The sequence below is a fragment of the Papaver somniferum genome, chromosome 9 (assembly GCF_003573695.1).
Source record: "Papaver somniferum cultivar HN1 chromosome 9, ASM357369v1, whole genome shotgun sequence".
Taxonomy (NCBI): Eukaryota; Viridiplantae; Streptophyta; class Magnoliopsida; order Ranunculales; family Papaveraceae; genus Papaver; species Papaver somniferum.
In genome coordinates, this window is record NC_039366.1 from 203,978,534 (window position 1) to 203,995,394 (window position 16,861).

At 37.8% G+C, this 16,861-nt stretch overlaps 1 protein-coding gene and 1 pseudogene across 1 annotated transcript; both read right to left on the bottom strand.

Moving 5' to 3' along the window:
• Positions 1 to 415: 415 nt before the first annotated feature.
• LOC113313113 (pre-mRNA-processing factor 39-like) lies at positions 416 to 8,190 on the bottom strand. Its single transcript, XM_026561833.1, has 9 exons — positions 8,159 to 8,190; positions 7,871 to 8,038; positions 6,746 to 6,944; positions 6,136 to 6,279; positions 5,638 to 5,790; positions 5,479 to 5,568; positions 5,211 to 5,285; positions 532 to 601; positions 416 to 432 (listed from the first exon to the last, which is right to left on the bottom strand). The coding sequence occupies exons 1-9, from the start codon at positions 8,188 to 8,190 to the stop codon at positions 416 to 418; spliced, it is 948 nt and encodes a 315-aa protein (XP_026417618.1).
• On the bottom strand, positions 5,555 to 13,890 carry LOC113310582 (annotated as a pseudogene).
• Positions 13,891 to 16,861: the final 2,971 nt, after the last annotated feature.

Consider the following 16,861-nt stretch of genomic DNA (forward strand, 5'->3'; position numbering starts at 1 on the left):
AGATGTTGAAATTCAAGTAAGTATTGAGTTCAATTTCATGGGTTTCTTATAATTTTTCTTAAATTAGTTCAAATCTCATTAATTTTTACCGAAGTTAGTGATTGAGAATGGATTAAAGAATCAGAGAAGGAAAGATCTGAGAATTAGACCAACAGTAGATCCTACCAAAATTGAATAACCAGGGAGTTAATTCTGATGCCCTACATGCTACAATTGATAACCAAAGTATTTGAAGTAGTACTTTTCGGTTCTGTTATGATTGGTCCTCTAGCGGAGAAAATAATATAGAAACTCTGATTCAGTGTAAGTACTCTTTCCCCGTTATATTTAAAATTTTCTATTTTGGTATTTGGGTGTTTATGTTGTTACCAGCATATAATCATTAAATTTCTAAGTCGATGACAAAACCGTAAACCTAGTTCAACAAAAGAACTGGAAATTTATCAGAAAATTTAATCATCTCACTGAATAGCACTGCAGAAAGTAACCCCCAGCACCTGTAATTTCTCTAACACAGAAATAAGATCTTACCTCGATTTTCAGTAGCAACTGAAGAATTATCACTGACAGATGACCTCAAATCTCCGTTCTCTACTTCCAACTGCAGTATTATTCAAAACGAAATCTATTAGAACATGAACCTTGTTCTTCAGAGTACATAAACCCAAAAAAAAAAATACACAGAGACCAAAGAACAAAGAGGATTAAACGATCTTCATATTCTTCACCTCTTTGTTGATACAAAAGAAAAACAGTTCCTCAGAGCAGATCCATTTACGTAAATGGATACTGAAGTCTTATACAGATGATGATGATGGAAAGGAAATCAAAACTAAAAGTTTGGAATCTTCTCTTCTCTGAAAGGAAACTGAAAAACGAGAGAGGGAAGAAGGAAGAAGGAGAAGGAAACGAGGAGAATGTCCGAGAATACGATGGAGACTAAGAAAAGGGTATAACCCCTAATATCAACGGCCAGGATTTAATCCTAAAATCAACGGATACAGATCCTCGGTACTACGGGACGGGACGGGACGGGAATAGCCTAGAACCGTTACTTGTACCTACTCTAGGCACGGTACCATTTTTTGGTACTTGTACCTGTCCCGTATGATCACGGTTCCGGGACGGTACCGGTACGGTTCCTGCGGTTCTGGTACGGTTCCATGGGACGGGACGGTTCCTGTGCAGCCCTAATCTGGAACCGGCTGTTCACCCGCAATAGATAAAAATTTAGAACCATTTTTTGGGTACCATGGTTTTTTTTGAGGGGATCATGGTTTTATTTTGGGTAAAGACATTAGAAGTAAATCTAGGTCACCCCTTATCTAGATATTTATATTAATACATAAATACCCTCCTGATTAATTTTGGGTGATGATTAGTTAGTATAATGATTAGTGAGATGATTAAGTTAAAGATAATTAATGAGATTAAAAAATCAGATGTTTTTTTTAAAGAAGTAGAATTATTGAGAGAGTAAAGTTAGAGAAGATGAAGAAGGAAAACATGAAAAACGATGGATTTTACCAACCACAACCGGAGGAAGGGTATTTGGGTACCCATGTATGCTTCAAACTTAGATAATGTTGGTTGAATTGCTCCAAACTTTCAAAAAAAAAAAAAGATTTATGTAGTTTGTGCCAGTTCGGTTACCATATGTCAAGAACATGTAACCGAACACACCTGAAAGTGTAGTTCGGTTACGTTTTCCAAACACGCAGGTTACCGAACTCGCTCGTTAATGGAGGTTTTGGTCGTACAGTGTAATGTTCGGTTACCTATGATAAAATTGTAGGTAACCGAACTTTGAACTTAACAATTTATTTGGGTACATCTTGTGTGTTCGGTTAGTTTGCAAACTTGAACGCAACCAAGTTTCCAACCGAACCTAATAGTTCGGTTAGTTGCAAAAAAAATTCCCAACCGAAATGCGGGTTAAAAGTAACCTAGTGTTAGAAATTCGGTTGGTTCGCAAACTTCAATATATTTTGCGAATCAACCGAACTGGGTATATAAAATTATTTGGGTACATCTTGTGTGTTCGGTTAGTTCGCAAACTTGAACGCAACCAAGTTCCCAACCGAACCTAATAGTTCGGTTAGTTGCAAAAAAATTCTCAACCGAACTGCAGGTTAAAAGTAACCTAGTGTTAGAAGTTCGGTTGGTTCGCAAACTTCAACATTTTTTGCGAATCAACCGAATTGGGCTTATATATGCATATATGCAACTAGGAAAACGTTCGGTTACTACGAAATTTATTTCTTGGAGAATTAGGTAGAGTTCGGTTACGAAATTTCAAACGTAGAGTTCGGCTATAAAGAAAACTTAACATTTTTGCGAAGGAACCGAACTTATGGACTTGTGTTGTTCTAAAACAAGGAGTTCGGTTAAAAGTATTTTCTTGCGAATCAACCGAACTCTAAGTTTGGTTAAGAAAAATCTAATTCGTGATAACCGAACTTTTCTCTGAAAACAAAACCCTCCATTAAACCTCTTTACAACTTCCATTTTCAACTCATTTTGATGATTACTTCTCATTTATTCAACCAAAAACGAATGACAACTAATGGATTTGGGAGAATGCCTTTGTTAATTTTTTAAATTAAGCTATATATATAGTGGTGGTGGTGGTTGGTGGTGGTTGTAATAGGAGGTGGTGGTGGTAATCAGTGGTTGGTGGTGGTGATAATCGGAGGTGGTGATGGTGGTAATCGGCGGTGGTGGTGGTGATAATCGGAGGAGGTGGTGGTGGTAATCGGCGGCGATGGTGGTGGTAATCGGCGGCGGTGGTGGGAGGAGGTGGTGGTTATATATATATAGGTGGTTATTGGTCTTGGTTTTAAATTAAATTAGGTTAAGGGTAGGTTAGTCATTTCAATATTTTAGGACACCCCTTATAACTAAAGAGAAGGTGGCCTAATCAAACCATGATCCCCTCAAAAAAACAATGGTCCCTGAAAAATCGTTCAAAATTTATTCGTAGAGGTAGTGTGCTGGGCTTGATGGTTAGCCTTGGATTGTCCGGGAGAGTGTCTTAGAGGCCCAACATATTTGCTGTAGACTTGGCACCTTCTAATGTGGATAAACAACTATCATTCCCGAAAGTTCTGGAGCGATCAGAACTCTGAGTCTTGCTCAGCGGAATCCGGCATCTCTAACCACCAGAAAAAGAGATTTATTTTTGGTCACAAGCATCCAAGGTCCAAGAAAATGACCTTACAGTTGAAGTGTACGAGATTGCAATCCTACCCATTCTAATCTTCAAGCTTTTACAGCATAATGACAGCCGGCAGACTCACATCTGTGCAGCTGCTTTACAATAACTGACCAATGCTCATTAAAGCCTGCTCAGACCCAACTCCCAGTTTTCATCAACTGTCAGCTAAGTGGGTTATGGTTCTTGAAGCACATCTCCACCAAAAATCATTCAAGTCTCGTTAATGCAGACTCTTATTACCTCGGCTCTTGCTGCAAAGGCCTGGCGAACCCTTACCAAATCTGAACTTTATATTTTTACCTACTGCAAATGCCTGGTGCAACCCCTGCCAAATGACTGCAAATGAGCACAGGCTTTCAGTACATATACAATTCTAAGATTTTACCGAGTTCTCCTTTGAGTAACAAGGATTTAAGAATGGTATTACAAACACATATCGTGGGTATCTGAATTTGATCTTCAAACGTACATTGGAATTTGTTGCTTGATAAGCCAATTTTCATTGTCTCAGTTGTTGTCCAATTCATGTAGGAAACTTGTACAATCAAATGAAGTAATTAGTAAGCACCACCATGATAATTTTAGACCTTGGTTGCTTGTGACCAAAAATAAATCTGTCCGGCAAGTTTTTCTTTCCGGTCGTTAGAGGGACCGGATTCCAGTGAGCAATAGTCAAAAGTTCTGATCGCTCCAGAACTTTCAGGAACGACGATAGTTCTTTATCCAGTTTAGACGGTGCCAAGTCTGCAGCGAAAAAGACCAGTCTATCCAAGGCTAACAATCAAGCCCAGTACACTATTTCCACGAATAAATCTTTAGCTATTGCGGGCACAGGACAGCTGGTTTCAGTCCCCAATTCTTCTATGACTACTACCAAAAAAAAAAAAAAAAGGTTTTCTGCTGTAAAGATTTCAATAAAAGTCTTGCTGAACTTCCCGTTCCGTGTACGTCGGGGAAATTGCAGCGTCTGCAACTTCTTTGCCATCGTCCTCATTCGGCTGCTGTGATTCTTCAATACCGGTCGTTTTGTGGGAGTCTGAAGTTAGATTTCCAAACCTTGGCATATCTTTTACACGAGAAATCCAATCTAGTAATTCGCAAAGCGCGACGCCATATGACTCTCCAAATGCATCTCCCATTCTTTCATAAAGTACTAGCTTTTTTTCTACGCATTGGCAGGTTAATAAATTAATCATTGGCTTGAGGTATGCTAATGCCAAACTTCAATACCCATTTTTTTTTTGGTTCAGAGGTCATACTCCTCGTTTGACCAGGCATAGTCCCCAATAAGTCGGATGCGAAGCCAGATCATGAATGATTTTATAAACAACTCCATGTATTTTGCAAGGCTTTGTACTATTATACTAGAACCAAACCCACTTAGCTGACAGTTGATGGAAACTGAGAGTTGCGTCCGAGCAGGCTTCAATGAGCATCGGTTAGCTATTGCATAGCAGCTGTACAGATGGGAGGTAGGTGATGGTCGTCCCAAGATACACTTGTTGACGATAAGTCCATCAAACTTTGGACTTTGGAGATCCCCATTCAAAGCCTTTTAGGACTAGGAAACCCACTAGAACTAGTAAACAATTCCTAAATTAAGAAATAGACTTAAACTAGGAAAAGGAAATTCGGAATTGATAGAAAAACTTTAGTCACTGAACCACTCTTACTAGTCTTAGATTCTGTCTCTGATAGCTGCCTCTGCACTTAGTAGATTGTTATGCAATTCAATGGAAGTTACTGGTGGATTGTTCATGGCAGTTGCAAAAGGTATATACACGTATTTTAATTCTCTAGGATTAGACGAACCAATCAATATTGTGTTTGCTAACACGACTAGATCAATATTGCAGAAAATCAATCTACAAATAACTAATTTAAAAGTCCTACCCATCCTTATCATCAATATGCAATTTCTCCGTGACCTTCCTTGAAAGAAATTCCCATATGAGTAGAATGTCCTACATCATCATCCATAACCAGCACATACTTTGGCGCGTTTGGCTTTACTCGAAGGAGGAGATTCGGCGACCCTTTTTGTTGATTTTTCATACTCGTCAGCAATCTGCAACAGTAAAGGAAGATTTCAGAACAAGCAATATAAAAAAAAACACCAGCTGATGACCTAAGTGCAACTACTAACTACCAATTGATGTTTAAGCAAACAATCTTCCAATGCATGCAACTTGTTTTATACCAACGAAATTATCCTGCACTATTGCTCAGCATAGAGAGACGATTTCATAACTTTCACTCACCAAAGAATGGAACACTTTTTGTGCCTGCTCTTCCCTTATCCCAGCAGGAATGGCCTTCTCTAATAAAGAAAAAGCCTCTTTCACATTACCCTGTAAAATCGAAGAGGGCATAAATTTAAGAAGACTAGTGAATCTACATAAAGTTGTAAGAAACCTTACCTGCCGGAGTTCAAATCTGGCATGATCAACTAGTGCTTCAGGATGACCCGGCAAGATTTCAGAATGCAAAAGTTGATAGGCAGCACGAGCTTTCGAGAAATGCAAATTCTTCTCATAGAATCTAGCGCGAAATAGATGAATATATGGCTCTCTCTGTTGAGTATAATAAAAGATTATGCATTTTAACTGAAGTTTTGCAAGAAAATCACTATTATCATATTATGTGCATTTGGCCTTAAAAATGAAACCGTGAGTCAAAACTATCCCCCTAGTCCCCCATACAGGGTAACCTAGATACAAAATACAATTGACTGTCTTCGTAATAATGTTATGGGTCATGGGTACAATTGTTGTGCAATGCACAAGATGGGAATAGATAATGGTATATTTTTCCAACTAGATGCCTCGTAAAGTGATACTGGATCAGAAGGACACTAGAAAATTAATTGAATACAAGATGCATACTGGCAAAAGATAACTCTAGAACAAGTGGAATACCTTTGCGTAGATTAGAGTAACACGCTCAAGAGCATCATATGCAGTATCCCTCCTTCCTCCATTTTCCAAGAAATTGACATACCGAATCCAGAACTCAGGATAGTTGGCGCATGCAACTAAGCATCTTTCGTATAATAAAATGACCTATACAGCAGTGGAAAACTGTCACACTCTAATTCAATATGTACAAGAATATAAACTAAAATAAAATAAAAAGATGCATAAGGAATACTCCTTCGGGAAGTACAAAGAGGCCCCTCAAATATGATAGGGACCCTCCTTTCTTAACATAGGTAGTAGATGGTTATGGAGATAAATATACCTTGCAGGTATGAGGATCATTATCCAACATCCACTGACAAATGAGGGTTTGAAGTACTTGACCTCACATAAACCATATGGCATCAATAGTTCATTTTCCCTTTTAAAGTTGCTTCACAAACACCACGGCCAATAAAGTATATAAATATAATGCAGCAATTTGACTTAGCTGTAAGTCCATATCCACGCGACGTGGTACCAGAAGAAACGGCTAACAAGATAGAAGAACTAAAATCTATGACCAGCTGAATAGATGACTGTCGCAGGGCTACTTACTCCTCATGCATACCTTTTCAAAGTCACCTTCTGTTTCTATAAAGTCTAGATACTTTCGCCAAGCTGCAAGCTCCGACTCATCAGGGTGGGACAAATGGAAGTAAGGGGTCCAAATGGCTTCTTCAAACCGAAGGATCCTTTGAACAAATTTTTCCGCTTTCTCAAACTTATTCGACTCTGCTTCCGTAAGCGTCATTCGAGTCCATGCGAATCTGAGAACAACAGAATAAGGAAAATGAAGATGGCGCTGTCCAAACATCCATCGTTACCAACAGACCATAAACCACAACTGGTTTTAATTCAACAGGAAGATCTTATTAAAGCTAAAAGAAGGATCAGCTCTATGACACAATTTTTTATTTCACTACTTAAGATAGCAGTGAAGAAACTGTTGAGTGTTGTGTGTTGACTAACGCTGTTAACCATTTGTAACCTTGTAACATCATGACATACCAAAACAGTAAAAGCTATTTTTAGTTGACCATCTTTTTTCTTAAAAAATTGAACAGAAGAAAATGATAGCAAACCATACAAAATGTAACTTATAAGACAAGCTCCCACAAGCATCCCTATACAAGTTAGCTAATCCTACTAAGGTCTTTCAGGTGATTCAGTACTTCCCATATTGCTTCAAGGTACGTTGGAAACCAGTGCCATCATACATAATTATCCGGAAACACATGGTTCTCACACATTACTGTAATAGCAGCATAATTACCCTCCTCAGACTCGGTCAGGTCCCGCAGGAGATTAAGTACTATCCCCAATGGGAACTCGAGTAACAAGCACAGCGTCAGGTAACTTTCAAGACTTCACCTCCAAATAACTCAATTAGTACCGCAAGAGGTTTGTGTAAACTAGAAAGGTATATGTACAGTGTACTTCATAAATGTTTATGTAAAAGGTGGTAATATCCAACTGGATATGATATGGCATTTTTACTTCACCTTCATGTCAAATACACCTAAAGATTTTTTCACCAAAAATTAATAATGAGAAGACTCGTACCCTTCAGAAGAACACTATGACAAGAATGGCTTGAGCATCTCCAAGAATAATCCCATAGTCCTAACCTCAATTTTAAGCTCATACGAGGCAGAACTAAAGATATAAAGAAAGACGAGTAACACAGAACTACCTCTTGAGAAAGAAACTACGATACTTAATTGGAACTGCGAGAACTTTCTTCAAAATCACAGCAACGCGACCCCTTTTATTCAGCGACTCTTCGAACTTGATATACTCATTCCATAGAAGAAACGACATATAATCGGTCCCGACATGATGAAGACCCCTTTCGAACAGCCTGAAAAAGCACAAGAAATGGAGCCTTATCATGTACAAAACACAGTTCACCAGTTGTAGTAAATGCATCAATAAGACCTAACCGAAGTGTGTTGGAGATGAAAAGAAAATTCACACTGACAGCATATGACAACCCACAGCACTTTCCTTCATGGAAACAAACCATATATGCCCCTAATGATGCAGAGATACGCCATCTTAACCTTAGCTGAACATAATGTTCCAAACAGCATTTTGTAGTATCGATGCACGCATGAAACCCACAAAAGCTTTTGGACAAGATATAGGGAACACTTAAATTGAGCCTAAAGTAATGTCATAGAAGTCCTATAATAATATAACCTATTAAACAGCCTTAAGATAGGGTTTGCAATTAGAAAATCACTATTCTAAAGTGCATTCCCATCAAACCTTCCACCCAAAATCGGAGGTAGCACAGTCGCAGGCATACCAAAGTAAGCATGGCTTCAGTCTCCAACAACCATATGTCAATCAAGAAGAATGAAGACTATACCTTCGAACAGCTATAGCATCATACTTCGACACGCCAAACTTCGACACGTCAAACTTCTTCAACTTTGCTAACTTCGACCAATTGACATTTGCCACGGCAAACTTACAATAATGCAACAATAGGCCATGAATTTGATCGCCCGCTCGTACACCTTCTCGACTTTGTCAACAGTTGCCAGGCGTGCTTCATGGTTGGCATACTTCATCCAGTAACAACAGCACATGGGATACTCTGTTAGGAAGGCATCATAAACTGCCTCGATTTTTGATATATCGCCCTGCTAATAAGAAGATATAAGTTCCTTAACCCATAAGAAATCACAAGCAAAAAGGAAGTTAACTATCAAGTGATTCCCAGTCAAGTTTCTAATACCTCTGCAGCAGTTTCTGTTTGAAGAATCAGCTCAACCCAGGCATTGAAGTGTAACGGGTAAGATAGCAGTGCTTCTTTCAATTCGACGATACCCGACCCAGTGATCCAAAACACTACAAGTAATAATAGCAGAAACAGAACTTGAATAACAACAACCAAGCCTTTGGTTTCAAACAAGTTGGGGGTAGGCTAGATAGAAAAAAAAAAAAAACTTAAATACAAAGTAAAATTACAATCACCTCTTGCAAAGCCACCGGTGTTTCCAGGATCCTTTAATGCTGAGTTTCTTAATGATTTTACCATAACTTTATAGTAAAAATCAGAATCTTTTTTGCCATTTCTAATTGAAGCCCATTCATCAGCTGAAATATGCTCATATAAAAACTCTGAACCAGACCCCAAACCTACGAACGAACTACGTTGTCTTTCATTAACACAGGGATGTTCCACAACTTCTACCCCTTGCGTCTGGTCATAATTGTCAACATAGAACATCTGACTCTTACCATCATGACATCCAGCAAACAAAATTGCGCTCTTTTCATTTTGAATATCAAAATTATGAGGTACGTCTTTGAAAATATTTCTATCAACCACATAATTCTTGTTGCTGTAGAACCTCTCAGCATATGATGTACAATATTCGGCTGTTGGTTTCTTACCATCTCTGACCTGCAAAAGAAAAAACCAACAATAGAAACCCTTTTAGCAGGTACCATATCAGCAAGTGACACATAAATTGTGTAGAAACCGCTGGACATGGACAGGGAGAGACATGTCAAGGAAATCCTACTAACTAGGCGCTAGAGAATTTGAGGAAATATTGTGAATCTAAATGTGCAAATAGTTCTTTACCTCGCCCTGCAATTTAATGACAATCGGAATATTCCAGACGGTAGCGCCCGCAGTTGCGGCTATCACATTAGTTGCTATCTTATGGATCTTCACGTGATTGAAGTCATTGAGCTTCCCTGGGTTTGAAGCATCACCATAACCCTGACTTCGGCTATCCGCCCCAACAAATTTTCCACATTCGTTGGCAATGCCGAATATCGTTGTTCCCCAAGCAATAAGAAGACGACCAGGGTCACATGATATAACTTCATGCGCGGAATTCAGCTTCTTCGCTAATGACATACTCCTGAAATTAATTCCCAAAAATACATCAGTACAACCAGTACGAACTAATGACTTTTCAAGTAATAACCTAACATACGGCATTGTACCTATTGTTCAATACTTCTCTTTGGAATAACTTTAAAGCAGGGAATACCTCTGAATTGACGAGTCAATATTCTCAGTCATGTCATAGGATTTACATTGCTCAGACTCCTTAGAGAAGCAGACCATTCCATCCTTCTTGTTAATGGTTGCGAAGATCTCACCCTCTTCAATCTACGAATATCATATATACATTTATATACTAGCTTAAAAATCAAAGAAACAACTAGCATTCAAGATCATGTTGAAACTGTGTACATAAAAAACAGTATATTACCATTTGATGAACACGCATCTCAGCTTCTTTTGGTGTATCTGGATGCACACCGTTGGCTATTTCTTGAAGAGATAGAGTTGGATATGTCAGAGTCAGCCTCTGGATGTTACGCTTGTATAGAGACGATACAACCTGATTCACTAGTGCAAGATTAGTGTCCTGCAAAAAAGGTACAGAAAGTTGTTAGACTACTTGAAAACTGAAGGAGGTCATTATACTAGTTTCAATATCAAATACCTTGTTAATAGATTTGTGAATAATGAAGATGAACAGATGGAAACTCACAGATTCAAACTTCTCCCTATGTCTCGCCACACAACTCTCTAACTCGACAATTTTCCCAGTGCCATAACTGGTTGCCAAATCGAGGTAAGGCTGCAAAAGAACAGTGTAAGGGAAATTATTCACATAGAAAGTAATGTCATTTCAGAAAATTGGCCCAAAAGAACTGAGATAGTAACATCATATGCGCACGCGAATGCCGACGTGCTTCATCAAGTAGGGCAAGACAATGACACTTGACAAGGTCCCTCAGAAACCAGTGAAAAATATATTGGACGAGCTAAAGTTACTAAAATTACCTGACTGAAGCGTTTTAGACTCCTCTGCGCAGCGCACTTGGGGAAAGTAGCAGAAAACTGTCACACAAAGTTATTAGGCTTAATAAATCAAAACCATCCAATAAAACCCCAGAGGTTAAACAATTAAAATGGACATAAAACATTCTCAGTTCAAACTTCTATATGTGAAGTTTTGGGACTGGCGAAAAATTGAACAAAATAGAAAAAGAAACAGCCCCCTGCAAGCTACCTGAAATCAATTCTAAGAGCTTGATAAGCATTGGTATCATCTAATGGTAAATAACAAAGCAATTTAACAAGCACCAATCAATCCTCAGACAGAAGTTGAACTGTTGCTTAAATGAGTTAAGGAGTGTAAGAATTTAGTTAGTCACTAGCATCTAGCCAGGCAGTTCTCTCTGTGAGTTTTGCAACGCAACAATCAAGGAACAGTGACCACTAAACTCCTATTCTATCATCATATATAGAATATGAGCAAGGAACTCTTTCATAGCCTATCATCATATATAGAATATGAGCAAGGAACTCTTTCATAGTAATGAACGCGAAAAAAGAATATAAGGTCATATAACAGGGTTAAGAACACAATCCAACATACCTGTCCGTTCTGAATGAGATTAACCAGAATGTACTTTTTGTACGCTTCCATGGCTATGCAATTTAGAGATTGCGTTGGTGCTGTAACGACCTACAGTAAGAAAGTGTTCATACATAAGGAATCATTATTCTCTGCAGAAGGTTAATCTACACAAAATAAATGCAGTATCAACATACAATGTCTAGGAGTTGAATGGCTTGGCGGAATTGCTTTTGGCCAATGCATATCATCCCCCTGTAAATACAACATGCAAATCTACTTCAATAAACCATGAAGCAAAATTTAAACATATATAGTATTGGTTTCTCTATATAAATCTGTTTTCAGAAGCTGGGAACAAGAGGCAATCCACCAACAAGTTTAAATTGAAGTGGCTTTTATAATAGAGGGTAACGATTTCTTCATTTCCACTTATTTACTGAAGTTATGCAATACCGAGCTTCCACTCATCAAAAATATAAACACGGATAACCCAAAAATTCCATACAGAGAAAAGCGCAAACCTTCAAGCAATTGACAATTCAAATCTGTAAAATAAGTTGAGAAAAATCACCCATAATAACAGTAGAGGAAGAGGTCTCTTGGCTGATCAACCTCAAAGATATCCTCCTTCAATGTGCTATAACCAATTCTGTAACACTTCGCGTGTAAGCAAACAAGAAGAAACTCTGAATGTAAAGCTGTTAAGCGTCCAGAAGAAGTCTGGAGCTTCGGAACCGCTTCTTGTAGGGGAGCTATCCCCATTATCGGCACTTGGCGCTGCACAACAAGACAGTTTAAAGTCTTGCAAACATACGTAACTGCAAGTAAAACAAACACAATATTAATATTATTCTAACTCGTGAACTGATTAACAAAACTAAGAAGAAGATACAGTCTCCTTCATTATCAAACAGAAGAACAAGATACAGTTTCAGAAATACATTTTTTAGGTTCCAGTCGTATCTGCTCTGCCACACAAGACTTGATAAAACGAACAACTAAAGGAATAAGTTCAGCTTGCTCCTTTGCTGCTGGAGTAGAAAGATATGCTTTCCTATAAAATAACAAAAACACAAAAAACAATTTAGTCCAACCAATAAACAGGATAACAACAGTATGATGAAATCAGCTCAATGAACTTGACACCAATCATATGTAAGCAAATTAAAGGTTTTCCGCATAATTAACTCATAATTACAACATGATTAATCTACCAAACAGTTACTATTAAAAAAAAAATCAATGATTTACACAATTAATCTAACAAAAAGCATTCCTCCACGAATGTACTCTTCATACTCATAGTATCCACCAATTCCACCTCCACCAGCCCTTCATCCTCGTCACAACCCATTCCTGCACCAACTCCAACGCCTAATCCTGGGCCTCCAGAAGGCCACCTCCACCAGATCCTAAACCGTCTCCAACACCAATTCCACAATATACCCCTGCACTTGCACCACCTTTTTCGCTGCTCCAGTTCTCCCCCCGATTTGGAACAGAAGGTGGCCCTGGTGCAGGACTTGATGAAAATTGGTGGTGGAGTTGGGAGTTCTAAGAGGTGGTGCACGTTTTAACAGGTTTAGGTTTGGTGTGGATCTAGATAGCAGTGGTGGGGATAGCCAATAGAAACTGTCAACCAAAACCCACTTTCCCATGACACTGAATCCTGGAATTAACTACTTTATACAAATAATCAACCAAAACCATTGTTACTCCAATTCAATTCTCTACTACTTTATACAAATAATCAACCAAAACCGTTCTTACTCCAAGATTATACTCATCCGCAGGTAATCTAAACCAAAAACCCTAATTCCCAAAACAAACATAAAACCCTTTAATCATTACAGAACAAACCAAACCTCACTTTTCACAAACCCTAGTCCCCAAGATAACACAAAACCACTGTCGATAACAACCAACTCAGCATCAAAAGACCAAACGAAAAAGAAAGAAGAAATACTTACAGTAAGAATAGATAACCAAGAGAATGCTTCTCATTGATCCAAGTATTGACCTAAATAAGGAGACATGATTTGAATAGGATCTTCAGATTGTTTCAGTAAGCTGTGAAGCTGTGTTATTTTACCCTCCTCTGATAAACCTATTATATTCGCAACTAGAGCTTCAATGGATTCCATTCTAACTTGCTTAGGTCGTTGGCAACCACGATATTGATCACTTTCGTCCTCTTCGTTGGTGATGTTTACGTGATATTTCATTAACAGGCAACATCAAACCAGGTTTCGGATACTTCCCAATTCTCGAGACTTATTCCGGAACTTCCCAATTCTCGAGACCTAAAAGAGACTGTAATACTGTATCTGTGTGGTTGGTTCGTACTGAAAATAAATAAAATAAGACGAGGCCAATTTTTTCCTTGGAAAACAAACAAGGCCGTATTTACTTCATTAGCCAAAGTATTTACTGCATCGTTGTATTCGTATATCCCTACGCAAGGGGTATTTTGACGAGTTTTTAACTAAATTATTCCCAATAACAATAAATTAGAAACTTATTTTTTGAAAATAATAAATTAGAAACTAAAAAAAAAATGAGGATAAATTTGTCAAATTTGATATTTCGAATATTAGGAGTTGAATTTTGTGTGGAATACACTGCTTTTTACTAGTTATACTGATAATAAAGGTTTTACATTCATGACGAATGAAACAATCATATAATTCTTCTGGGAAATAATTGGTCCAGAGCTTATTGAGGCCATTCAATATTGTTGGACTTACAGGTTCATTTCTAAGAGATTAAATTCCAACTTCTTATTCCTGCTTCCCAAAGTACAAGGTGCAAGAAGAGCAGATCAATTTAGGCTCATTGGTCTAGCAAATTTCATTTTCAAGCTCTTCACCAGAATTATCACTACAAGGATCAGTACCTTGATAGGAAAGTTAATTTCTTCTCAGCAAAGTGCATTTATTAAAGGAAGGAACATACAGGACAAAATTGTGTTAGCTTCTGAGTTGATCAATGAGCTGAATATAAAAAGAAGAGGAGGAAATGTTGGGCTTAAGCTAGACATAACTCAAGCTTTTGATTCCTTAAGTTGGGATTTTCTTTTTGAAGTACTAAGAAGATTTGGCTTCTCTGAAATTGGTATTAATTGGACCAAAAAGATTTTTGAGTCTGTTATGATCTCTGTTCTTGTCAATGGTGGTCCACATGGTTTTTTTGGTTTAGGGAGGGGTCTCAGACAAGGTGATCCATTATCACATATACTATTCATTCTTGCAGAAGAAGCTCTTAGTAGAAACATTTCACAATTTGTGCAAGAAGGCAAGATTCAAGCAATGGTGACAAGAGGTAACTGTCAACCTTCTCACTTGATGTTTGCAGATGACATATTCATATTCTGCAATGGTCACAAGAAATCATTGGGAAATTTGATGAATTTATTAAGTAAGTACCAATGTTCATCTGGACAAGTTATCAATAGAAACAAAAGCAAATGCTTTGTTAGAGGAATTTCAGAGACAAGAAGAAATGAAATTGCAGATTAATTACATATGGGGCTTTCTGAGTTACCTGATACTTATTTGGGAGTTATATTAAATCCAGGGAGAGTCAAAACTTATCAAGTTTGGGGATGGTGGAATTAATGCAGAAAATGCTTGCCGGATGGATGGGTAAGCTGCTAGCCTTCTCGGCAAGATTAACATTAGTAAAACATGTTATTTGCAGTATACCCATATACAACATGACTGTATACAAATGGCCTAAATATGTTATTAAAGAATGTGAGAAAATAATCAGAATTTTTTTGTGGTCTGATGACCCTGCAATTAAAAAGTTAATCACTGTAAAATGATGAAGTTAATGCTCCATTATTTGAAGGTGGTTTGGGATTAAGGACGCTGGAAGTGATGAATAAAGCAATGCTAATGAAACTCTTGTGGAAGATTGAAACTTAATATGTAAAATGGACTCAATTTATGAGAGCAAAGTATAAAAACATGAACAATGAGTGGACTACTTCATACAAACAATCATTTATCTGGCCAGGGATTAAATGGGCCATCACTAAAATAAATGACAACAAAAGATGGATTTTAGGTGATGGGAAATCTATTTATGTATGGAATGATAAATGGATCAAAGATTATGCTCTTATTGAGAGGCATGCAGAAGACCAATTTGTTCAAATGAACAAAAACTTAAAAGTTGCAGACCTAATTGTGGATGGTGTATGGAAAATTCCAACACAAATGTTCAACTTCTTTGAGAAGAATGAAATTCCAGCCATGGGTGAAGGCCTTGACAAACTGATATGGGAGAAAGATTTAAATGGACAATTTTTTGTTTCCAGTGCAGCTCATCAAATAAGGAACAAATATCCAGTTTTGGCTTAGACAAAGCAAGTTTAGGATCCCAGTGTACATCCTTATACATCTGCTAATGTATGGAAGATCTTAAGAGGAGATTGTGCCACTGAAGAAGCTATAAGGAAGAAGGGATTTCTAACTGTATCAAAGTGTTATCTGTGTGGCAATGCACAGGATACAATGAACCACATACTGTGGGAATGTTCTTTCAGCACCAAAATATGGCACTGGATGGGAGGTATCTTTAACTTCCTTAATCCTTTATTATTTGAAGAAATGTTGAAATTTGCTAAAGGCAAAAGTAAAGCAATACAGGAAATTTGGTATAACAGTGCATTCAAGGTGATGGTAGAACTTTGTCATATAAGAAATAAGATGATTTATGAAAATGAAGCTCATTGTCTTACACAAAGGAATGTGGTTTGAGAATGAAAGGATCAAAATGGAGCAACATGTATGATCTGCAAGTTCTGCTTCACTTTGAAATTACAGGGATTTTTACAAAAATGACAGTTGTGAAGCAATGTTACTTCAAGCTACCTACAAGAGGACAAGTGCTAATATGTTGTGATGGTGCATCAAAAGGAAATCCTGGGAATGCAGGTCTGGGCTTTGTGGCAAGAAATGATACTGGAGAATGTTTGGGTGCAGCTTCTGGAGGTTTGGGGGTTGCAACAAACTATTTGGCAGAAGTAATGGCTCTAATAGTTGTTGGTGAATGGGCTGTAAAGAAAAGATATCAAAAGGTATGAGATGATCAAGGTTATTAGACTCGTATGTAGAGGTGTAAATTAGGTTGTGTAACCACAAGCACATCACGCTAAAATTTGAGCACAGCCAACCCAACACGTGACTTAGCCCAATACAGAACAACAGGTTAGTTAAATGGGACGTGCTACTAATCGGCACAGTAGCCCAGCACAGCATGCAGCACAAATT